Below are 25,276 nucleotides of genomic sequence, written 5' to 3'. Positions count from 1 at the left end.
GTGTGTGTGTGGTTAGCCTGCTATGGGTTGGCTATGCTTCTCAGACCATTCTTGGAAAATATTCTGCCTTTGTTTCTTCAGTGATTTTTTTTCTATTACTCTATCTGCAACTCGAAAGAATGCATATAAAACTGCTTGATATTGTCTCACAGGTAATTGATGCTCTTTTCAGTTTTTATTCAGCCTTTTTCTTTGTGTTTCAGTTTGGATTGTTTCTACTGCTATGTTCAAGTTTTTATTTTTTATTCTGCAGTGTCCAATATGCTAAACTTATTCAATAAAATTTTCATTTAGCATAGTTTTTTCAGGTCTAGAAGTTTCATTTCTTTCTTTATGGTTTTCATTTTTTTCTTCAATGTGTTCATGTTGTCCTTAACTCATTAAACATATTTGTAATAGTTGTTTTAAAGTTTTTAAAGTTCTTGTCTGTTAATTCCATCATCTCTGTCAGTTCTGGGTTGTTCCATTGACTTTTATTTTGCTTATGGATTCAGTTTTGCTGCTTTGAATATCTATTTTTTTACTAGATGTTGGACATTGTTATTATTACACTGAAGTGCCTGGATTTGTTTTCTTCTGTTAGAGGGCTTGTTTTTTTCTTACAGGCAGCTAAATTAACTATGGATCCCTTTGATGCTTTGGATGCTTCTTTTCAAGCTTTGCTAAAATAAGCTTTGTTAAAATAAGATCATGAGTCTAGGGTAGTTCTTGCTACAGTGCTAGCTTAGCCACACTATTAAGGTATGGGTCTTTTGGGGTCTCTGTGGAATATCTCAAGTATTCATCAAACCCTTTCCACCCTATTTGGTTAAATATTGTATCCTGTGAAAGTTCTGTGAATTGTCCAGCTTACATGTCTCTGGTAGTTGTCTTTGCCCAACTTCATTGAGTTTCATTCCACATATATGTAGGTTAGCATCTAGCTATTTACTCTAGAATATCCCTAAATAAATGTCTAGAACTCTTTGTACAGCTCCTTTCTCAATAGTACTATACCCAGCAAATATCAGCTGCCTCAGCCTCCCCAAACTTTTAGCTTAGTCTCCCCAGTTCACTGAGAAGACTGCTTTGCTTGGGTACTACTTTTCTGCACCATGGCCTGGAAAGTGCCTCTAGGAAGAAAGCCTGGGAAATAGTATGACTTACTTTAATTCTTTTCTCTTGGGGATTATATTCCTATGCTGCCCTTTGTCCAATATCTGAAAATATTTTTTTCATATATATTTCCAGTTTTCTAATAGTTTTAAGCAGGAGGGCAAGACTAGTACATTATGATTAGAGGTAGAATTCACCTGGATAATTTTTGAAAATAGCTTTATTGAGATTTAAGTCACCAATTCATGCATTTAAAGTACATGACTCAATGTTTTTTTTAAATATATTCACAAATATGTGCAACTATTACTACAGTCAAATTTAGAGTATGTTCATTACCTCAAAAAGAAGCCCTGTACCTTTTACATATTAACCCTTTCCCCATTATCTTCCCACCAACCCTAAGCAACTACTAATCTCCTTTATATATCTATAGTTTTGCTTATGAACTTCCCCAATGAAATCATATCATATGTGGCCTTTAATGACTGGCTTTTTTTTTTTTTTTTACTTAGCATAGTTTTTAAGGTTCATCCATGTTGTGCATATATCAGTATTTAATTACTTGTTATGGTCAGATAATCCATTGTGTGGACATACCACATTTTGTTTTTCCATTCATGGATACATTTTGGGGATTTTTTTTTAGGCTTACATTCTTTTTTTTAATTATTTAAATTAAATTAACCAACATAGTACATCATTAGTTTCAGATGTAGTGTTCAATAATTGATCAGTTGCATATAACACCCAGTGCTCATAACATCATGTGCCCTCCTAATGCCCACCCCACCCTCCACCCACTTCCCCTCCAGCAGCCCTCAGTTTGTATCCTATAGCTAAGAGTCTCTCATGGCTTGTATCCCTCTCTGATGACTTCCCATTCAGTTTTCCCTCCCTTCCCCTATGATCCTCTGCACTGTTTCTTACATTCCACCTATTAATGAAACCATATGATAATTGTCTTTCTCTGCTTGACTTATTATTTTTTTTTAAAGATTTTATTTATTTATTTGAGAGAGAGAGAATGAGAGACAGAGAGCATGAGAGAGGAGGGTCAGAGGGAGAAGCAGACTCCCTGCCGAGCAGGGAGCCCGATGCGGGACTCGATCCCGGGACTCCAGGATCATGACCTGAGCCGAAGGCAGTCGCTTAACCAACTGAGCCACCCAGGCGCCCCATGCTTGACTTATTTTGCTCAGCATAATACCCTCCAGTTCTATCCACATTGATATAAATGATAGGTATTCATCCTTTCTGATGGCTGAGTAATATTGCATTGTACATATATACCATATCTTCTTTATCCATTCATCTGTCGATGGAGATTTCAACTCTTTCCATAATTTGGCTATTGTGGACATAGCTGCTATAAACTTTGGGGTGCATGTGCCCCTTTGGATCATTACATTTGTATCTTAATTGATTAGGTTTTTCTTCCCCCATGTTTTTCTTGTTGCTTTATCTCCATTCCAATAGTTATCAGGCTTTTGGGGTTATTTCCTCAGGAGTCATTTGGATAGGACAGAAAATAGGGGTGCCTGGGTGGCTCAGTCATTAAGCATCTGCCTTCGGCTCAGGTCATGATCCCAGGGCCCTGGGATCAAGCCCTGCACCAGGCTCCCTGCTTCATGGGAAGCCTGCTTCTCCCTCTCCCTCTCCCACTCCCCCTGCTTATGTTCCCTCTCTCGCTGTGTCTCTCTCTGTCAAATAAATAAATAAAATCTCTTTTTTAAAAAAAGGACAGAAAATAGAGGATTCCATCTTCAAGAATTCTTACTTTTGCTTTTAAAAACTAAGTAGAATGGGTCTAAGAAACGGGACTTCAGACTACAGAAAGAATTCAAAAACTATCTCCTCATCCCCTCAGTGTGCACTGGGATGATGATGTGTTCCAGGAGAGGAATGGCTTTCCTGGCAATGTTAGACCACAGGTACAATGTTGTGATTTATAAGAAATATATATTTGGTCAAGAAGGTCATCTGAATGGCCAAAATACTTCTCATATATATTTGGTTTTTGTCCATGGTTCCAGGCTCACAGCAACAAAAACCCTTGGAATTCCCTGGGTGATAAGAGCAATGAGAACATCTTTTGTTATAATATTTGGTTTCTTGTCTTCAATTCCTGAAAATGCTTCAGACACATAAAGGTGAAATGCTATATTTTGATTCCTATTAAGTCCCTTTCTACCCCAACTGGATTTATGTTAATGAGGTAACTTTTGGAAAAAAAACTTAGGATGGGACCTGGTTACCAAGGGAACCACCAATAAATAGAGGGTTGGCACTTTGAGTCCCACCCACCCCTTTCTGGGGAGGGTGAAGGAGTGGAGTTGAATCAATCACCAACGGCCAAAGATTTCGTCAGTCATGCCTATGTAATGAAGCCTCCATAAACAACCAAAAGGAAGGGTTTTAGAAAGCTGTGTTGGTGAACCAGAATGTTTCCATGTGTTACCATGCTGGGCCCCAAACTCCACTGGGACAGAAGCTGCTTTGTTTGGGACCTTGCCCTGTGTATCTCTTCATCTGGCTGTTGAATCATATTCTTTCATATTATTTAATATCCTTTGTAATAAATTGGTAATTTAATGAGTAAATGGGTTTCCAGAGTTCTGTGAGCTGCTCGAGCTAATTAATTGAATCCAAGGAGGGTGTCATGGGAACCTTTGACTTATAACCAGTTGGTCAGAAGCACAGGTGATAATCTGGGCCTAGGATTGGCATCTGAAGGTGTATGTGGGGATGGGAGGCAGTCTTGTGGGACTGAGTCCTTAACCTGTGGGGTCTGATGTTATCTTCAGGTAGATAGTGTCAGAATTGAGTTGAATTGTAGGGCACCCAGCTGCTGTCTGAGAATTCTTTGGATGTATGGGGAAAAACCCTCCCACACATCAGAATTAGTGACCTAGAATCATTAATAGGCATGGGGATTTCCAACCTCCCTAGAGGTTCCAGTTTCCCCTACCTGGTACAGAAGCGTCATAAAGTGACCAAAATAAACCATTTGTTTTAGTGGTGACCTGTGTGGGAAGATGGCAGAAGAACAGAGGGTGCCCCAATGCTATGCATTGTGTGAAACCCAGGGAAGTTAGTACAAGCCTGAAGCACAGTCCCAAGAATGACTGTGGCTGAATTTCCCACTAAGTTCTAATGCATGGGGGAGTCAGAATGGAGATTAGATCAATGTACAGAAAATAAGATATGTTGATTTTTGCACACTGATTTTGAAACCTGAGATTATAGTATATTACACCTATTATGTGAATTCATTAAAAAATCAAGAATACTGTGCAAATATCCTACAAATAAGGTATGATTCAAAGTGACAGGAGAGCCTACTTAGAAAAATATTTTATATGCTGCCTTTATATGCCTGCCTTAATATGTGAGTTTTCAAAATACAAAGTTTCTGTGTGACTCTTTTTCAACTAAGACAGGCTTGTTAGGCATCATGACCTTCTTTACCTTTTCTCCCAAAACAACTTGTACCAAAGCTTAAGTTTTGGTGAAACAAAATGTTAATTTTATACTTTAGACTGAACTGATAAATTATCTCAAAACAACAGAAAAGTAAACAGGTTAGGTAAAACATTAAAGACCAATTAAGAAAAAGAAAATAGGCTTCCCCCATTATTTATATCCAAAGATTGTGACTCAATTGATACATAAATAACAAACTGTCTGCCCAGAGCCACAAGAAAATGAGTGTTCGGGGGTGTTGGTATGTTCTGCAGTCTTGGGGAAGGACATGAGAACACAGGATGTCGTGGTCCAAACCTCACTCCTATCTGGAGTCAGAAGAGTCCATACTTACCTTATTGCTTTTGCTTTTAGTAGTGTTATAAGAACGGACTAGTTCTTCCTGAGTAATCACAGCTTGTTCTACTTGAGAAAATGCGTACCCATCTGAAAGAGTAAATAAAGCACAGGGGAATCTGTTAGGAGCACTAACGTACAGGGAGCATTCTGCTGACTGAAAGCTAGATTCCTACCCAACTGAGACGCACTGGCCACATCAGCCAGGCCAGTGACAGAGGTAGGGAAGGTGGAGAGGTATGTTGAGAGAATGGTAATGGAGCACCTTGCAGGTTTGGCTGTATTAAAGAACCACTTAGGGGAGCCCTTTAAATATACCCATTTCTGGGGCCACAACTGAAAGAAGAAAAGTAACTTCTATCTACGTGGTATATACTGATTATATTGGATTTACTGCAATGCTTCTGTGTGGAAGGAAAGACAGGTGGTCTCAGACTTCTCAGTAGCATCACCTGAAAGCTGGTAAAATCCCGGGATCCGGTACCAACCCTGGACCAGTGGTTCTCTCACTTCAGTGTGCACCAGAATTCACTTGGCAACCACTGGCCCCACCTCCAGAATTTCTGGCTTAGTAAGTCTGCCATAGGGGATCAAGAACTGACATTTCTAATAACTTCTCAGCTGATGCGCCTGCTGTTGGCCTAAATACAAGGCATAAAGAGCCACTGTTTAGGCCAATTGAACCACAACATGTGGGTAGATGCTGGTATCAATAGCTTCCAACCCCTCGGGATGTCCTTCAATCTCTTTCCTTCCCACTCAGAGGAACTTGATCACAATCTCAAGGTGAAACTTTGGCATTTTTTAGAACCACCCAAGTGTTTCCCATGTGTATCCATGGATGCTCTGAGTGGCTATGAAGAACATAATACTGCAGGACAGGCCTGCAGGTGTGGCAGGAAAACCCAGAGGCAGGATTTCTGAGCATTCAGAGACCGCCTCTTTTAGAGAGTGGGCCCACTTCCTGTCAGCCACACAACCAACCAAAGGTGGAAAAACAGCTGTCCCTTCATTTTTATATTAAATGTTCTAATCATAAAAACAAGGAGGGCCGTAAGTGAACAAATAAAACCCATCCCTGCCCTCTTTATTTACTGCCCCCCACCTTCTTTTTAAATGGAAGATGTGTTAGCATTTTAAATTGTCTCTTCCCCACTCAAATGGAGACATAAAACCTTTTTTTTCCCCCCTGTTTTTAATTCTTGCCTTAACTTCCAGGGAGCAGGCAGGTCTGAAAACAATATTTCAGATATGGCCTGAAAAAATATTTCTCCTTATTTCTTACAAGACATGTACACAGAGAAGATCTTTTGTGAGCTGATGAAGTTTCAGCCACATTACCCCCATTCAAGGGTGGGTAATGTTTTAGAATTTTCTTTTGTATATTAGTAATTTGTTGTGATTTTTTTTTTTACTCATCTAAATATTTGCATTTAAACCTAATTTTCCTAAAAAGGTCCCCCAAATTGTATAAAGATCTGGCCACAGGAAACCAGGATCTGCTGCTACTCAGAGATAAATGGTATCTTTTGGAAATCTAGGCTGGTTTTCCTATCTGCAGTGTTCTCAGGGAGGAGTGAGAGCTGAAGAGGGACAACCCGGGACCATGACCCTCCACCCGTCCAGCCTACACCCCTCAGCCTGACAAAGATACACTATCAGGTCACCAGTTTCTGCCTGATGAACATTTAGCTGCCATTTGCATCCAAATGGGGAGCTCAGAGGAAGCTTCCAGTTCTTAGCCTTTCCCACTTTCATTCATCTTTCAGGAAGTCCTGACAGCCACAAAGTAATGATGGGGCCTGGGGAAAGCTGTCCATGGACCCAACTCCTGAACTTCCCCGGGCTGGTTTCCCAGTGCATCTGCTTACTAAATGCTCAGCTGCAGCCAGAATCCGGGAGGATGGGGGACAGAGGCAAGGGAGGTAAGGGGGAGGAGGGTAGAGGTGAAGGATGAAGGAATTTCCAAGTCATTTTTTTTCTTCAACCTGGTAAAACGTTTAGCAGATTTCAGAGTCAACCATGTCATTTCTCATTATTTTGGCATAATTGTCTCATTTAGTTCACTTCATTATAAATTTGGGAGTCTGATAACATCTTAAAGTCAGAATTTTCTGGCTCAAGAAAGAGTTGTTAGTTGCAATTAACAGAGAAACTCCCTGTCTATTTATTTGAGGAGCTCAGAGCACTTTACAAATTCAAGTTAATATTGTGGTGAAATGCAGAAAAACCTACAGGACCCCAAAACCTCCAAACTGGCGGAGGCACTTCACCTCCAGCAACAAAAGATAATGTCATAGAGAACACACCTTCGAATCTCTTGTAATCCTATACGATTTCTAACCCTCCAATAGTATTCTCTATTTTAATGTTTTAAAAAGTGAGTCATGAAAATAATTTCTTCCTATACAATATTTAAAAAATATTTTTAAAGTAACTGAAATATACTTTTCTATTTCTCATATATATTCAAAGATATTTTAAAGTCATTCATATCCTCATATATTGTGAAGTGTTTGGTAGTGGTTTCAGGAACATGTGATCCCTGCATAAAGCACTTATCCCTCTATTTGAATCCAGATACATATGTCCTTTAACACTCCGTATTATCTACAGTGACCCCCAATAGCATGAAGTACCAAAAAGGTAGAGAGAGTGCAGCTCAGAGATGGTAAGTGACATGCCTAGAGTCGCATAGCAAGTCAAGAGGCAAAGCTGGGATGCAGTTGCCCGTCAGATTTCCGTGTGTCAACTGAATTCCCATGGAGCTGTACTATGTGGCACTTCGGAATGTGACAGACTGAAGTTTCAGTCTGTCTTCCGCCTGTTTCTAATTATATAATCTAAGGCAAGTGACGAAATTTGCTGAACCGTTTCCTTCCCTGCAAAATGAGGATTCATTCAGTTAACTTGTTGTTCAACAAGTATTTAATAACTGTCTCCACATGGTGGCTTCAGATATTTCGTGCAATAAAGACCCAGTGTTTAACAGTGGCCAAGATCACAGTATGTGCTCAATAAATATTGGTTCCATTTTGTCCATTTCCAATAGTTGACATTGGACAGATGGAAGAAGAAATGGCTATTAGTTAATATACATAATTCTGCTTGGACACTTCATTAGTCAATTAGTTTATTCCGTAAGGTTTGTACTGAGTGTCCACTATGTACATGTGTTCTTGGAATAAATTAGCAAAGCAAAAATCCTTGTTCTCACAGAGCTTACATTCTAGCAATAAAGATGAATTATGTAAGCATATGAAGATAATAAGCACATAACAAAGAGTTAATCATAGTACCCAAGAGTATACTAAAGAGCTATGAACAACAACAACAACAAAATGAAATCAGGGGTGGGGTTGTGTAGCTATAGAGTGGTCAAGGTAGGGTTCATTGAGAAGGTAATTTTTGGGCAAAGACTTGAAGGAAATGAGAGAGTGAGCAGCACAGATATATGAAAGATTTGCTTTCTAGGCTGAAGTGTCAGCCAGTGCAAAGGCCCTGGGGCAGGAGCATTCCTGATATAAGAAGAGCACAGAGGTTGGAGTGGAATGAAGGAGGAAGAAGATTAGATGACATCAGGAAAGTAACAGGGTCCAGATAAGTCCTTTTTGGCCACTGTAAGGCTTTTATTTTGAATGTGATAGATAGCTGTTGAAGGATTTTGAGCAGAAAATTGATATGCTTGTGCTGACATGATCTTAAATGCATCACTTTGGCTGCTGTACAAGAGTCAAGGGTAGAAGCAGGAGACTTGTTAAGAGATTGTTACAGAAATTCAGACAGGTGGTGGTGGTGGTGGTCCAAAGCAGGGTGCCAACAGGGGTATGAGTGAGAAGTGGTCAGTCTTTGAATATAATGTGATGGCAGAGCCATCTAATATGTTAGAGGAATTAGAAGGACTACAAGAATTTTGGCTTGAGCAATTGAAAGCATGCAGTTGTCTTCAAGTGAAGGCTGCAGGTGGAGCAGGCTTGGTGGGAGAGGAGACCAGGGACTCAGTTTTGGACATCATTGGTGGCCTTGACTGGAGAAATGCCAGTTAGGTGGTAGGAGTGAAGGCTTGATGGAGTGAGTTTAAGGGAGAATGCGAGAAGGGGATTTGGAGAAAATGGATACAGACCATTTGACCAAGAACTGTTGCTGCAAAGGAGTTCAATGACATGAAGCACATTCTAATGGGTAATGTGCGGTCCAGAGAAAGTTCTACTTTTGTGTGCTGGTGAGAATGATCTAGTAGAGGAGAGTGAAAAAGTGGTGACCTAGGAGACAAAGGAAAGAATGATGGGAATGAGATTCTCGGGTGCACAAGAGCAAATGGAGTCAGTGGCCACGCACTGGCGTGAAAGCCAGTCTGTGGAAACAAGTGGGAAGACAGAGTGTGTGGGTGGAAGTAGCTGACAGGTGAGGTGGTGGAGAGAGCGCCTGGAAGTTCATTTTTGGCCCATTTTTCTCTGAGATGTAGAAATCAAGGTCATCATTTGGGAAAGAAAATCGGAGAGATTTTAACCCAAATCCTTAAGACATCTGTTGTACTTTTTATTTTCTTGTCCTGGTTCATTTTTTACCTTTGGTTACCTTTCTGCTGCTTCTGCTTAAATATATCTAGGGAGAGGGGGAAAAGCAAAGTGCTGGGCACAGGACAGGAAGAAGTAACTGTGTGTGTGTGCAAAGGAGAAAGAGACATGTAAATCTCAGAGATATGAAAAAGGACAATAAAAGAATCTAGAATTTTAAAATCCTACAACTTTTGGTGAGCACCTTGGTCAGAAAAGAGGGACAGTTAGCTCTCATTCCATGCAAATATCCCACGTTCCTTTGTTTGTACTACCTTTATGTTTGACTCGTTTCCTTTCTCAGGATAGTAATCACTCACATTATCAGACATGAGTCACATAGGATCTAAATCTTTTATCTAGGCACTTCTCAGATGCACTTCTTATTAAAGGACAGGAAAATGAAATAACTTTTAAAGGTTTTCATGTCCAACGTGGGCTATGTTAACATCATACCCCCAAAAGGGGTACATAAGTTTTCTAAGGGTAAAAATTATTTGGAGCCAAATAACATTTTTCCATCTTAAATGGCATGTTGGGAGTCTGTAAGAGGATCTTGAAAACGTGAGGATGTTAGATTTAAGGAGGTTATCATTCAGGAATGGTTGACCAGGAATTGCGTTCTTTGAAACTGCACTTGCTTTAGGTCAAGAACATTAATTTGATGGATCCAGGTGAACCTTCCTGCCCTATGAGAACTACCTCACCTTTTAAAAAAATATATAAAATACCACAGGTAGTTTCCTTTTAAAAAAATTGTGGTAAAATACATGTAACATAAAATTTACCACTTAATGGTGTTTAAGTGTACAATTCAGGGACATTAAGTACATTCACAGTGCTGTGGAACCATCACCAGCATCCATCTGCAGACCTCTTTCCATCTTCCCAAACTGAAACTCCATACCCATTAAACACCAAGTCCCCATTCTCCCACCACCCCCTACCCCCATCCCCTGGAACCCCCCACTCTCCTTTCTGTTGCTATGAATTTGACTACTCTAAGTACCTCATATCAGTGGAATCATAGAGTCCTTGTCTTTTTGTGTCTGGCTCATCTCACTTGGCCTAATCTCCTCAAGAAGCGCCTAACATTCAATTACTCATCCTTCATGTCAGTAGGTGGAGTCTCAGCTTGTGGCCTACTTTATAGCATGTTACTTACGTGGGATGCTTTGATCAAAAGATTCATTTGGGAAGACAATCTTGTGCAGTGTGCTGGCTACGGACATTCTGAGTTTTGTTGCCTCCACCCTGTGAATAAATCAATCATAGCCTCACTTTAGTTCATTGGAACAGATTTCAAAGAAATTTATTGGGGGGGAAAAAAGTTGCAAGGTAAAAGAAAAAAGTCTTCTTCATGTTTTAGGGACTGTTCATATATTTAAAATAAAATTGATACTATCCAGACACTCAACAAGGTGCTTCTTCTAAAATAGGGGTTTTGCTTGTGAACATTTCTTATATACAGCTCTCCTAACTGTCCCTCCCCAGTAGTTGAATGGAACAATGCATGTCCTGTCAGTCCTCTGGCCTCCCAGAGCACCTTAGAGATTTTATGGTGTGTATTTTAAAAATCTTTGTCTCAATTTCCTGGTTCAAGACCCTGAATAGTGTGTATCAGGAAGGGTCAGCTCTAAGCACAAGAGACACCTTCTCTAAACCCCACGGGGACCACACTGGACGCCCCAAGTTCAATACTTTCTAAATTTCAAAGAGTGTGGGGCCATTGTGGGTAAACATAGCAGCATAATTAGGGAAGTCCATGGTTGTTTCTTCTTTTTTTCTCTCTATAAGCCTGAAAAATAGGGTTAAAACAAAACAAAAACCCATGCAGCCTAACCTCTGTTTTCTCACTTCTAAGATGTCACCAGGCTATAGGAGCCTTTTGCTGTTTTGGGATTTGCCATGTATCCTGGTATTTCCAGAGATCTGAGGGGCTCACAGCTGGTGTGACAAACTGCAGCTGCTTTCAACAACCACAACTGTACCCCTATACCATGCCCTCCTGTGGGAAGGCTTCCCTTTTGGTGGCTCAGAGGAAGTTTTCTAAGGACTGCCTGAAGGAGCCGTTCCTGAGTTGGTGCGGCTCAAAGGTTATTACACAATGGGCGTGGCCTTGGGAATAACTGACTACTGACTTCCCTCTCTCAATTGCTCTCTAGAATGAAAGTGACCCATTGATAATGTTCTGAACCAGAATTTTAAAAAGTTAATCATAAAAAAAATTGAAATTTTCCAAAGTGGTTGACTCAGATTAAGATTTTACTTTTGCTTGTATATGCAGGAGCTGAAGAACATTTGGCTCTGGGCTTTCCAGAATCCATTTACTCCCTCTCTCCCTCTTCCTCTCTCCCTCTTCCTCTCTCCCTCTTCCTCTCTTTCTGTCTGTCTCTGTTAAATTTTTCACAGATAAAGCATTTATATGGTTAAAATTTTAAAGAGAAAATATGTAAAGGTGGAGAATAAACATTCTACTTCCTTTTCCCATCTTCCTTGTTCCTCACCTCTGTTCTTTACCGGTAATCACTCATAGTGGTTTCTTAGCTAATTTTGCAGAGGTGCTTTATAAGAAAAAGTGCTCACATATTATTATTCCTGCCCTTTTGCACTAAAGGTTGCATATTGTACAAAGGGTTCAACATCTGATTTTTTCTGTTAATACATCCTGGAATCATTTGCAACTCAGTACACAGAGAGCTTCCTGACTGCTTTTCACAGCTAGAGAGTACTGTAGTGTGTGAATGTACCACACAGGTAAGGTTGTTCCTAAACATTGGCTGTTCCAAATACTGCTGCAGTCCCTAACACTGGGACATATGTGAGTATTTGGGGGATGAGAGGGGGTGGTACATTCCCAGAAATGGAATTACTGAGTCAAAGGCCATAGGCAGTTGTATTTCTGATAGATATTGCTGAATTAACTACCATAATTGTTTCCTTTCCCATATTTTCACCAACCAAGGGTGGCCAACAATGATAGATTAAAAATATCCCACCTGTGTACTTAGCATTTTCATTTCTTACTATGAGTAAAGTTGAGAGTATTTTCATATGTTTAAGAATCTTTAGTATTTCCTTTTCTATGAACTGTGTGTTTATACTTTGCCTATTTTTCTATTGCTTGGGTATTTGGTCTTGCTGATTTCTGGAAACAATTTATCTTTTTGGGAGGCTAGCCCTTTGTTATGTGAACTTTCTTTTTGTACAATTGATGTGTTTATATTTTTGGTTTGGCTTCTTATTATCAAGGTTCATTTTGCATGTGATAAAATGCATAGATCTTAAAAGTACAGTGTGATGAATTTTAACAAAGCTATTGACCTATGTATCAATCTCCCAGATCTGTTTTTTATACCAGTACCATACAGTTTTGATTGCTACAGCAATATATATTAGCTTTATAGTAAAATGTAATAGAAGAGCTTTGTAGTAGAGTTTGAAATCAGAAAGTGTGATGCCTCCAGCTTTCTTCTTCAGGATTGCTGTGGTTCTGTAGTAGGCTTTATGATCCTTTGTATGTCTGTGGTATCAGCTCTAATGTCTCCTCTTTCGTTTCTGATTTGAGTCCTCTTTTCTTCTTCATGAGTCTAACCGAAAGTTTGTCTACTTTGTCTATTTTTTGAAAAACACAGCTGTTAATTGACATTTTCTATGTGTTTTCGTCTCTATTTCATTTATTTCTGCTCTGATCTTAGTTATTTCCTTCCTTCTGCTAACTTGAGATTTAGTTCTTCTTTTCATAGTTCCTTAAAGTGTAACATTAGGTTTTTTATTTGAGATGTCTTTTGTATCTTAATGTTGGTATTTATTGTAATGAACGACCCTCCATAGAGCTGCTTTTGCTGCACCCTATGTTGCCCTTCCATTTTCATTGTCTCCAGATGTATTTTTATTTCTTTTTCAGTTTCTTTTTTGATCCACTGGTTGTTCGGTAGTATGTTGTTTAATCTCCACATATTGTGAATTTTCCAGTTTTCTTCTGGTAATTGATTTCCAGTTTCATACCATTGTGGTTAGAAAAGATGCTTGATATGATTTCAATCTTCTTAAATTTATGAAGACTCGTTTTGGGGCTTAATGTATGATCTATCTTGGAGATTGTTCCATGTGCTCTTGAGAAGAATGTATATTCTCTTGCTTTGGGATGGAATGTTCTGCGTGTATCTGTTAAGCCAATTGTCTAATGAGGCTTAATATTCCTTATTGATTTTCTGTCTAGAAGATCTATCCATTGATGAAAGTAGGGTATTAAAGTCCCTTACTGTTATTATATTGCTGTTTATTTCTCCTTTGGGGTCTGCTAGTATTTGCTTTATACATGTAGTGCTCTTATGTTGGTTGCATAAATATTTACAAATGTCCTATCCTCTTATTGGACTAACCCCTTTATCATTATGTAATGCCTTTCTTTCTCTCGTTTTTATTTTAAAGTCTACTTTGTCTGATATAAGTATAGCTACCCTAGATTTCTTTTGGTTTCCATTTGCATGGAATATCATTTTCCATTCCTTCACCTTCATTATCTGCATGTCCTTACATCTGAAGTGAGTCTCCCGCAGGCAACATATAGATGGGTTTTGTTTTTTAATCCATTTAGCCACTCTGTGTCTTTTAATTGGATAATTTAGTCTATTCACATTTAAAGAAATTACTCATCAGCATAGGCATACCTCAGTAATACTGCAGGCTTGGTTTCAGACTATCACAATATAGCTAATATTGCAATAAATCGAGTCAAGTGGATTTTTTGCCTTCCCAGTGCATATAAAAGTTATGTTTCCACTATACTGTAGTCTCTTAAGTGTACTATTGCATTATGCCTAAAAAGAACAATGTACATACCTTAATTAAAAATAATTTATTGTTAATGTATGCCTGCCATCACCTGAACTTTCAGCATGTCACAATCACTGTTCACAGATCACCATAAAAAATAATAATGAAAAAGTTTGCAATATTGTGCAAATTACCAAAATGTGACAGAGACATGAAGTGAGCAAATGCTGTTGGAAAAATGGCACCAACAGATTTGTGGACAAGGTATGCCACAAACCTTCAATTTGTGGAAAGAAAAGAAAAGGGAAAAAAAGAAAGAAGTATCTGTGAAGTACCATAAGGAAAAGCACAATAAAACAAGATATGCCTGTGTATACTTACTGCCATTTTGTTCGTTGTTTCCTGGCTGTTTAGTAATTGCTTTGTTCCTTCATTTCTTGTTCTCTTTTTGATTTGATGATTTTCCGTAGTGGTATGTTTAGATTCCTTTCTCTTTATTTATTATTTTTTGTGTGTATTTACTACAGGTTTTTGCTCTGTGGTTACCATGAAACTTACATAAAATTATTTATATTTTAAGTCTATTTTAAGTTGATAACAACTAAAGTTCAAATGCATTCTAAAGGTTGGAATTTTTACCCTCCTCACAACTCTGTTTTTGATGTCACAATTTATATTTTTTATCTTGTGTATCTATTAACAAATGATTGCAACTATAGTTATTTTTACTACTTTTGTCTTTTAAGCTTCATATTAGCTTTATAAGTGATTTATCCATCACCTTTACAATATTAGATTATTCTGAATTTTACCATATATTTACCTTTACCAATGAAATTTATATTTTCATGTTTTTCTATTACTGATTAGCGTCCTTTCATTTCAGTTTAAAGAAGTCCCTTTAACATTTCTTGTAAGGGCAGGTCAGTGGTGATGAACTTCTTTAGCTTTTGTTTGTCTGGAAAACTTTCAATTCCAGCTTTGCTGGATACAGTGTTCTTGGTTGGTGGTTGTTTTTCCTTTAGCATTTTTAACATAGCATCCTACCCGTTCTTGGCCTACAGGGTTTGTTCTGAGAAATCTGTTCATAGAGTTCCCTTGTGTGTGATTAGCTTTTCTTTTTTTGCTTTCAAGATTCTTTGTCTTTGATTTTTGACAGTTTCATTATAATGTATCTTGTTGAAGTCTTCTTTGGGTTGTACCTTACTTGGGAATCTTTTAGCATTATGTACCTGGATGTGTGGACACATATTTTAAAGTCTCTTGGGTAAATACCTAGAAATGGAATTGTTGGGTCATGGGGATAAGCATTTCTTTAAACTGATTAGAAATGGCCAATTGCCCAGACTGATTGTTTAAGAGTTATAGTTGCTCTTCATCCTTACCAACACTTGATACTGTCAGTGCTGAGTACTCAATAGGTGCCAAGTATGGAGGTGATAATTAATCACTCCATTCATTTACTTTAGATTTGCCCATGCTTCCAATTTAAATTAAAAAAAAGCACCTTTCGGCCTCTTTACCCAGGTCACACCATCAGTTGCTTTTGACCCTTTCCTTCATAGTTAACAAAGTACTCCAAATATAGCAGGCATTCAATATAGTTAAAGACTGATTCTTTGCCTTATAATTCCTGTATAAATAGTCCAGATCCAGAGAAAGCCCACATAAAACCTCAGGACATACCAGGCTTCATATAAGTGTCTGAAATAGAAGTCTGTTGTTACTGAGAAGGAGCATGGCTCTTTCACTCAGAAGAATACCCAGGTTATGGCAGACAATTGGAGCTGACCTCTCCCTGGAGATAGTTTGGGTATAGAGATTAAAAATATTAACACACATTAATTTCTAGCATTTGGCCTGTTCTTCTCTCAAGGCCATCAGATCAGGACCAGTAGGAACAAGGCAGCAACTGTGAAAGTAAACAATGTAATTTGTTGTCTTCTTCCAAGGCAGTGGGAGAAAGGGAGCAATTCTAGAAGAAGCCCTGGTCCTTTTCTCCTGCAGTGCACTCCCCTGACCTCCAGTAGCCATAGCTTCATCTAGTGGGGAGGACACAGACCCTGCATATCTAAACCTTTTTGCAAGAATCTGCAGGGGAAAGTGGCAGAAATTAGCAGATTCTCTGGCCCAACACAGATATCTGGGTGTCTGTCCACCACCCACCAGAAGTTAATATAAAGTTAGGATATACAAACTTGATGCACCATCTGTTAAAATAATAGCAAGGAAGGTTGTGAAAAGGACAAAGCTTTCTTTAAAAACATGTGAGGTGAAATGGAAACATGATTTTCCAAAATGAGTCATTTAAAAAAAAATTGGTAAAGAAAACAATAAGGAGATATCTCAAACTGGTTGTGTGTGTGTGTGTGTGTGTGTGTGTGTGAAGGGACAGTGTGTAGGGCACTATAAGCCACTGAAAGGGTCTTATCTTTCTCTGAGTGAAAGGGGAGGTAATGGGAAGGTGGAGAGCAGGGAGTGATGTGGTCTGATTTACACTGCCAAAGGGTCCTCCCTCTGATTGCTATGGGAAGGGCCAGAAGCAGAGATACCTGTTAAGAGGCTACTGAAATAATCCAGAAGAAAGATGATAGGGGCTGGACCAGGGCAAGACGGTACAGATTGTTAGTAATGATCTAATTCTCAGTTTTACTTTGAGGTAGGAACAATAGGATTTTCTGACACGATGGGTGTGGGATAGCAGAAAGAGGATGTGAGAGTGACCTCAAGATTTTTGGCCTGAGAAACTGGAAGAATGAAGTTGCCATCCACTGAAAGGAGGACCTTAGGGGAAGCTGGTGTGGCAGAATAGGGGCCTGTGCTGCTGGGGATATGAAGTTCAAGACGCCTGTTTGACAGGTGCTTAATAAGCTTGGGGAAATCATGGAAAGTATGGAAGTACCTGGGAGGGAAAGGTGGAAAGAACAAGGAGAAGAGGAGCACCTGGGGGGCTCAGTCGGTTAAGCATCTGACTCTTGGTTTCAGCTCAGGTCATGATCTCATGGGTCATGGGATGGAGCCCAGCATCAGGCTCTACACTCAGAGGCAGTGGGTGGAGGGGGTGTGCTTGGGGAGTCTGTCCCTCTGCCCCTCCCCCACTTGCTCGCTCTCTCTTTCTCTGGAATAAATAAATAAATCTTCAAAAAAAAAAAAGAATGAGAACAGCTTTTTAACAAAAGTCAGGATAAAGGGAACAGCCTCACCTCCTTTTAAACATTGTAGGGGGATAAAGTCCTTGAGCTCTGCTACTTTCCATCTCCCGAATCTCCTCTAGTAATGTTCTGTTGTAGGTATTTATAATCCTGTATTATGTGGGAAAGATAGAGCATAACACATGAGCATTACACACTCTAAGCAACAATTTCTCCCCTCTTGGATAACTCTGGACATCCCTTACCTATAGGCCATATGATGGGATGCAGTGCAGCAGGCCCAGTCTCCATGTGAAACCAGACTCTATTTTCCTAGTAGCTATGAAGCATTACCAGAGGGGATACTGTACAGAGCTGGGTAGTGCCCATTAGTAGCCATCCACCCCAAACACAGACTTCCATGCAAGTCTGTAGATCTGAGTGTCTAAGCCACAGAAGGCCCTGACCCTGAAAGAGTCAATCTGCATGAGTGCAGCTAGACAGTTAAAGATTCATAGGACTGACATGATTCTCTATGACTTTTTCTACCATGGTCACTGTTCCACAATCTTGATTCTTAAATATTCAGCTGTGTGCTACCTCCAATCCTCACTTTAGTCAGAGAGATCTAGGACTAACTGTGCCATTTATAGCAGTTATAATGGCAGAGGGGATGTGTCAGAGCTTCATATATCAGGTGTGCATATTTGACTTGAAACATGCAAAACAACCCAGACAGATGCTCTCCATTTCTGTGGCAACTTATTTTCATTGGGGTCTCTGTCACTATCTATATTCAGACACTCATCATTCATCCACTCATGTATTCCTTAAATTTTTTTGAGACACAATTAGGTGTCAAAGACACAGACATTATCTCTACTTTCATAAAACTTCCAACATATATAGAGAGACAGACAACAGACAAGTAAATGAACGAGCCATGTGAGAAGGAAATAGGTATGATGGAAGGGTCCCTACATGGCACCGTTACAGTATGAGGCAGAGGTAGAAGCTTGTTAAGGGTCTTAGTGAAAGCTCCTCTAGGAAAGTGGAGTTTGAGCTGGGGTAAAGGAGAAGGAAGTAAGTAAAGGGAGGTGTTGGAGAACATTCTGGACAGAAGAAACCCCCTACGGGAGAGCCCTGTAGTGAGGGGAGGCATAGTGAGCATGGTCTGAGAGAGGTATGGGAGATGGACTGGAGCATACCATCGATGGCCTTGGTAGGGATTTGGCAGGTGCTAAGAAGTGGCACAGAGGACAGCTCATGGACTTATGGTTAATCATGACTGCTTTTACCCCCAGGTAAGTACAGTAAAAAAGTGCAAAAGAGTTTAAGACGATAGTAAGACTTGGTTTATAAATTTTAGGCTGGCTGAGACAGAAAATTATGAGAAGAAAGAAGATTGGGTGATTGGCAGAAATTATTAGAGAAGTCAGTAGTCAAATTTTAGAACCAAAAAAGTAAAAAAAAAAATGTGATACCACACACTTCAAAATTGCATTATAAAAGAATTAATAAGCCTAAATTCTAACATGCACCTGAAGAAAAACACATTTATCTAAGTGGTATGCTTCAATTTAGGAATTTTCTAAGTTGCTCCCTAAAAACAGGAAGCTATCAGGGAGGAGTTAAGATGGTGGAGTAGTAGGAGGACCTTATGTTTGCCTTGTCCCTTGAATACAGCTAGATAATTATCAAATCATTCTGAACACCCAGAAAGTCGATCTGCACAACTAGAGGGAGAAAAGTGGCCACATTGTGGAAGGTAGGAGGTGTGGTGATGTGACTTGGGGGAGAAAAGAATCATAGGTGCTGTAGAGGGGAGGGAGCCCTATCACAGAGAGAGAGCAGTGCACCAGGGATTACACAAGAAAAACACTTCCCCAAAACCATTGATGGGGAAAATTGGGCTAATTATCACAAGTTTTTATAAGCAGTAGAGCTGAAAATCTGAAGTTTTAGAAGTCTGTGCCATCGCCAGGTTTGAGCCTGGTGGGCATAGCAGTGTTATTGTGGAGAAGGAGGGCAGAGGCCCAGGAGCATATATTGTGCTCTGAGGATCCCCTGGATCATGCTGGGAGAGACAGTTCCCCTTCTTGGAGTGCATTTGGGAGAGGTAACACTGCTTCTCAGGGACAAAAGAGCCAGCAGGCATCATTGAGCTGTCCTATTCATTAGCATATGAGTAGAGACACCTGCTGAGGGCAGCTAACTGGATGCTGGCTTTTTGCTATGCTTCATCATAAAACCCAAGCCCCTACTTGGTAGTGGGGCTGCTTTACCAGCACCAACCACAGCCTGGCAAGAGCCTCCCCCAGAGGATCAGTGAGGTCCACACTGTGCCTGGTCCCCCAAATTTGGAGTTTTGAAACCCATTTGCATGCCTGAGATAAAACACAGGAGCACTGCAACACCAGGCAGGCAGATGGCTTGGACACAGACGAGGTGAAGGCAGGGATCAGCCAGCAACCCCACCCCCACCCCCCCACCCCCATGCACCAGGTCAACTGATCAGAGAATGCTGCAAAGCTTTAACTCTAGGGGAAATAAAGCCAAGCACAGGCTTTCCTAACACACAAAGAAAGAGACATAGACAAAAATGCCAAGATGGAGGAATTAATCCCAAAAGAAAGAAGAGGTTACAGACAGGGAGCTAATCAAAATAGATATAAGTAATATGCCTGAACCAGAATTTAAAACAACAATCATAAGGATACTAGCTGGGCTTGAGAGAAGCATAGAAGAAACCAGAGAGATCCTTACTGCAGAGGTAAAACACCTAAAAACTAATCAGGCCGAAATGAAAAATGCTATAACCAAGATGCAAAACCAACTGGATGTAATGACCACAAGAAGCAGAGGATAGAATAAGTGATAGAGAAGATAAAATTATGGAAGATAATGAAGCTGAAAGGAAGATGGAAAGAAAAATATTTGATCATGAATGTAGACTTAAGGAAGTCAGTAACTCCATAGTGTGTAATAATAATCATGCCATAGGAGTCTCAGGAGAAGAGAGTGAAAAGGGGCAGAAGGTTTATTTGAGTAAATTATAGCTAAAAACTTCCCTAAGCTGGGGAAAGAAGCAGACATCCAAGCCGAGGGGAGACAGAAAATTCCCATCAAAATCAACAAAAGCCAGCCAACACCAAGACATATCATAGTAAAATTTGCAAAACACAGAGATAAGGAAAGAATCCTGAAAGCAGCAAGGGAAAAGAGATCTCTAAACTACAAGGGAAGACAAATCAGGTTAGCAGCAGATCTCTCCATAGAAATCTGGCAGGCCAGAAGAGAGTGACATGATCTATTCAATGTGCTGAAGGGGAAAAATATGCAGCCAAGAATACTTCATCCAGCAAGGCTGTCATTCACAATAGAAGGAGAGAGAGAGTTTCCTGGACAAACAAAAACTAAGAGTTTGTGACCACTAAACCAGCCCTGCAAGAAATATTAAAGGGGACTCTTTGAGTGGGAAAGAAAGACCAAAAGCAACAAAGACTAGAAAGGAACAGAGAAAATCTCCAGAAACAATTCCTTTATAGGTAATATAATGGCACTAAATTCCTATCTATCAATAATTACTCTAAATGTAAATGGACTAAATGCTCCAATCAAAAGACATAAGGTCATTATGTCAAAAGAAATAAAAAAAACCAAGACCCCTCTATATGCTGCCAGCAAGAGAATCATTTTATTTTACTTTTTAAAAGATTCTATTTATTTGAGAGTGCAGAGTGAGTGAGAGAGAGCATGAGCTGGGGGGTGGGGGAGGGAGAAAGAGAGGGGGAGAAGCAGGCTCCCACTGAGCAGGGAGCCCAACACAGGGCTCGATCCCAGGACCCTGGGATCATGACCCAAGCCGAAGGCAGACATTTAACCAACTGAGCCACCCAGGAGGCCCAAAAGAATCATTTTAGACCTAAAGACACCTCCAGATAGAAAGTGAGGGGATGGAGAAACATCTATCATGTTAATGGATACCAAAAGAAAGCCAATGTAGCCATACTTATATCAGACAAACTAGATTTTAAACCAAAGACTATAATAAGAGATGAAGAAGGGCACTACATCATAATAAATCATAATAAAGGGGTGTATCCAAAAAGAAGATCTAACAATTGTAAATATCTATGCCCCCAACTTGGGAACACCCAAATATAAAATCAATAACAAACATAAAGAAACTCATTGATAATAATACAGTAATAGTAGGGGACTTTAACACCCCACTTACAGCAATGGACAGATCATCTAAGCAGAAAATCAAGAAGGAAGCAATGGCTTTGAATGACACACTAGACCAGATGGACTTAAAAGATATATTCAGAACATTTTATCCCAAAGCAGCCAAATACACATTCTTTTTGAGTGCACATGGAACATTCCCCAGAATAGATCACATACTGGGTCACAAATCAGGCCTCAACAAGTACAAAAAGATTGAGATCATACCATGTATATTTTCACACCACAACACTATGAAACTTGAAGTCAACCACAAGAAAAAAATTAGACCACTAATACATGGAGATTAAAGAACATCCTACTAAATAATGAATGGGTTAACTAAGACAGTAAAGAAGAAATAAAAAAAAAAATACATGGAGGCAAATGAAAATGAAAACATAGTCCAGCACCTTTGGGATGCAGCAAAGGTGACCATAAGAGGGAAGTACTTAGCAATACAGGCCTACCACAAGAAGCAAGAAAAATCTCAAATATACAACCTAACCTTACACCTAAAGGAACTAGAAAAGGAACAGCAAATAAAGCCTAAAGCCAACAGAAGAAGGAAAATAATAAATATTAGAGCAGAAATAAATGATATAGAAACAAAACAAAACAAAAAAAACAGGAAAACAGATGAATCTAAGAGCTGATTCTTTGAAAGAATTAATAAAATTGATAAACTCCTACCCAGACTTATCAAAAAGAGAAGAGAAAGGACCCAAATAAATAAAATCACAAATGAAAGAGGAGAGATCACAACCAACACCAGAGAAATACAAACAATTATAAAAGAATATTATGAATAATTATATGCCAACAAATTAGGCAATCTGGAAGAAATAGATAAATTCCTAGAAACATATAAACTACCAAAACAGAAAGAGGAGGAAATAGAAAATTTGAAGAGACCTATAACCAGCAAAGAAATTGAATCAGTAATCAAAAATCTCCCAACAAACAAGAGTCCAGGGCCAGATGGCTTCCCAGGGGAATTCTTCCAGACATCTAAAGAAGAGTTAATACCTATTCTTCTGAAACTGTTCCAAAAAATAGAAATGGAAGGAAAATTTCCAAACTCATTTTATGAGACGAGTGTTACCTTGATTTAAAAACCAGATAAAGACTCCACTAAAAAGGAGAATTACAGGCCAATATCCCTAATTACAGGCCAATATCCCTAATGAACATGGATACAATAATTCTCAACAAGATACTAGCAAATTGAATTCAACAGTGTATTAAAGGAATTATTTGCCACAATCAAGTGGGATTTATTCCTGGGCTTCAGGGCTGGTTCAATATTCACAAATCAATCAATATGATACACCACATTAATAAAAGAAAGGATAAGAATTATATGATCCTTGGGGCACCTGGGTGGCTCAGTCGTTAAGCATCTGCCTTCGGCTCAGGTCATGATCCCAGGGTCCTGGGATCGAGTCCCACATCGGGCTCCCTGATTGGCAGGAAGCCTGCTTCTCCCTCTCCCACTCCCCCTGCTTGTGTTCCTGCTCTCGCTATCTCTCTCTCTGTCAAATAAATAAATAAAAATCTTTAAAAAAAAAAATGATCCTCTCAAAAGATTCAGAAAAAGCATTTGACAAAATACAGCAGCCATTCTTGATAAAAACCCTCAACAAAGTAGGGATAGATGGAACATACTTTAACATCATAAAGGCCATGTATGAAAGAACCACAGCTGATATCATCCTCAATGGGGAAAAACTGAGAGCTTTTCCTCTACAGTCAGGAACAAGACATGGATGTCGACTCTCACCATTGTTATTTAACCTAGTACTGGAAGTCCTAGCCTCAGCAATCATATAACAGAAATAAATAAAAGGCATTAAAATTGGCAAGGAAGAAGTCAAACTTTCACTATTTGCAAACAACGTTATACTCTATGTGGAAAACCTGAAAGACTCCACCGACAAATTGCTAGAACTGATACATGAATTCAGGAAAGTCATAGAATATAAAATCAATGTACAGAAATCTGTTGCATTTCCATACACCAATAATGAAACAGCAGAAAGAGAAATCAAGGAATCGATCCCATTTACAATTGCACCAAAAACCATAAGATACCCAGGAGTAAAGCTAACCAAAGTGGTAAAAAGATCTGTACTCTGAAAACTATAGAACACTTATGAAAGAACTTGAAAATGACACAAAGAAACGGAAAAAAACATTCTATGCTCATGGATTGGAAAACAAATATTGTTCAAATGTCTATACTACAAAGCAATTTACACATTAAATGGAATCCCTATCAAAATACCACCATTTTTTCACAGGTCTAGAACAAACAATCTTAAAATTTGTATACTACTGGAAAAGACCCCACACAGCCAAAGTAATGTTGAATTATTTATCTGAGGTGGCATTTTTGAATGAACTGCTATATACTCACAGCACAACCAAGTTCATTTGTTAAAGTTGCTGTAAAATGCTACCTCGAAAGCCACTGGGCTTTTAGGGGCAGTTCTTTCAACTCTATTTTGTTTTTAGCCTCAATGTATGTTTCCTTTACTAATCTACTTCCTGCTTACAAAATATTCTGATCCAGAATGATTTAAAAATCTTGGTACAATCCTAGGAAGATACTTAAGTGAAAATTAAGTAAAAATGTGAAATAATTCAGTGAAATATGTCAGAGAAAGACAATCAAATGGTTTCACTCATATGTGGAATATAAGGATTAGCGCAGAGGATCATAGGGGAAGGGAGGGAAAACTGAATGGGAAGTCATCAGAGAGAGAAAAACCATGAGACTCTTAACTATAGGAAACAAACTGAGGGTTGCTGGAGGGGAGGTGGTTGGGGGATGGGATAACTGGGTGATGAGTATTAAGTAGGGCATGTGATGTAATGAGCAGTGGGTGTTATACGCAACTAACGAATCATTGAACACTACATCAAAAACTAAAGATGTACTATATGTTGTCTAATTGAACTTAATAAAAAATATGAAATAATTCAAATGTACATGTGACTTGGATTTTAAAAAACTGTACATACTACTGAAATACTTCTTTGGAGCTACATAGCAATTACACTAAAGTATAAATTTCAAAGATTTCACAGTCCCCCTTGAATTACAGATATTTCACACCTCTATTTATCATATTATAAAACAAAACAAAAACAAAAAAAGTGGTGTACTAAATTATCTTTACTCACAGGAAAAAGGCCTCAAGTAATTACAAAGACAATGAAAAATTCAAGATTACTATTACTTGCCTTGAAAATGCAGTTGGGAACTTGCAGACAGCTTTGGCTATACTGTTATATAGAAGATGCTAACATACTGATAGGATGATTCTAACATAAGCCACTCAATGCCCAGTGCACCCTTATCTCTTTTTGGAAATCTGGACTCTACACCTAGATGAAGATAACCGAGGAATCAATTCACAGAAGCCACAGATTTTTATTTTTTTTAATTTTATTATGTCAATCACCATACATTACATCATTAGTTTTTGATGTAGTGTTCCATGATTCATTGTTTGCGTATAACACCCAGTGCTCCATTCAATACATGCCCTATTTAATACTCATCACAAGGCTAACCAATCCCCCCACCCCCCTCCCCTCTAGAACCCTCAGTTTGTTTCTCAGAGTCCATCGTCTCTCATGGTTCATCTCCCCCCC

The 25,276-nt window shown here is 39.1% G+C and overlaps 1 protein-coding gene across 1 annotated transcript in view; it reads right to left on the bottom strand.

Moving 5' to 3' along the window:
- Positions 1–16,901: 16,901 nt before the first annotated feature.
- LOC110570205 (phospholipid-transporting ATPase IB-like) overlaps positions 16,902–25,276 on the bottom strand; it is a 180,179-nt gene continuing 171,804 nt past the window's right edge. Inside the window, 2 exon segments of the mRNA XM_021678187.2 lie at positions 16,902–17,154; positions 17,456–17,554. Of these exon segments, the coding sequence (XP_021533862.2) occupies positions 16,902–17,154; positions 17,456–17,554 (352 nt within the window).

This window comes from Neomonachus schauinslandi, chromosome 3 (genome assembly GCF_002201575.2).
Source record: "Neomonachus schauinslandi chromosome 3, ASM220157v2, whole genome shotgun sequence".
Lineage (NCBI taxonomy): Eukaryota > Metazoa > Chordata > Mammalia > Carnivora > Phocidae > Neomonachus > Neomonachus schauinslandi.
Note: the sequence above shows the minus strand (reverse complement) of the source record. Positions and strands in the feature narration are given on the sequence as shown.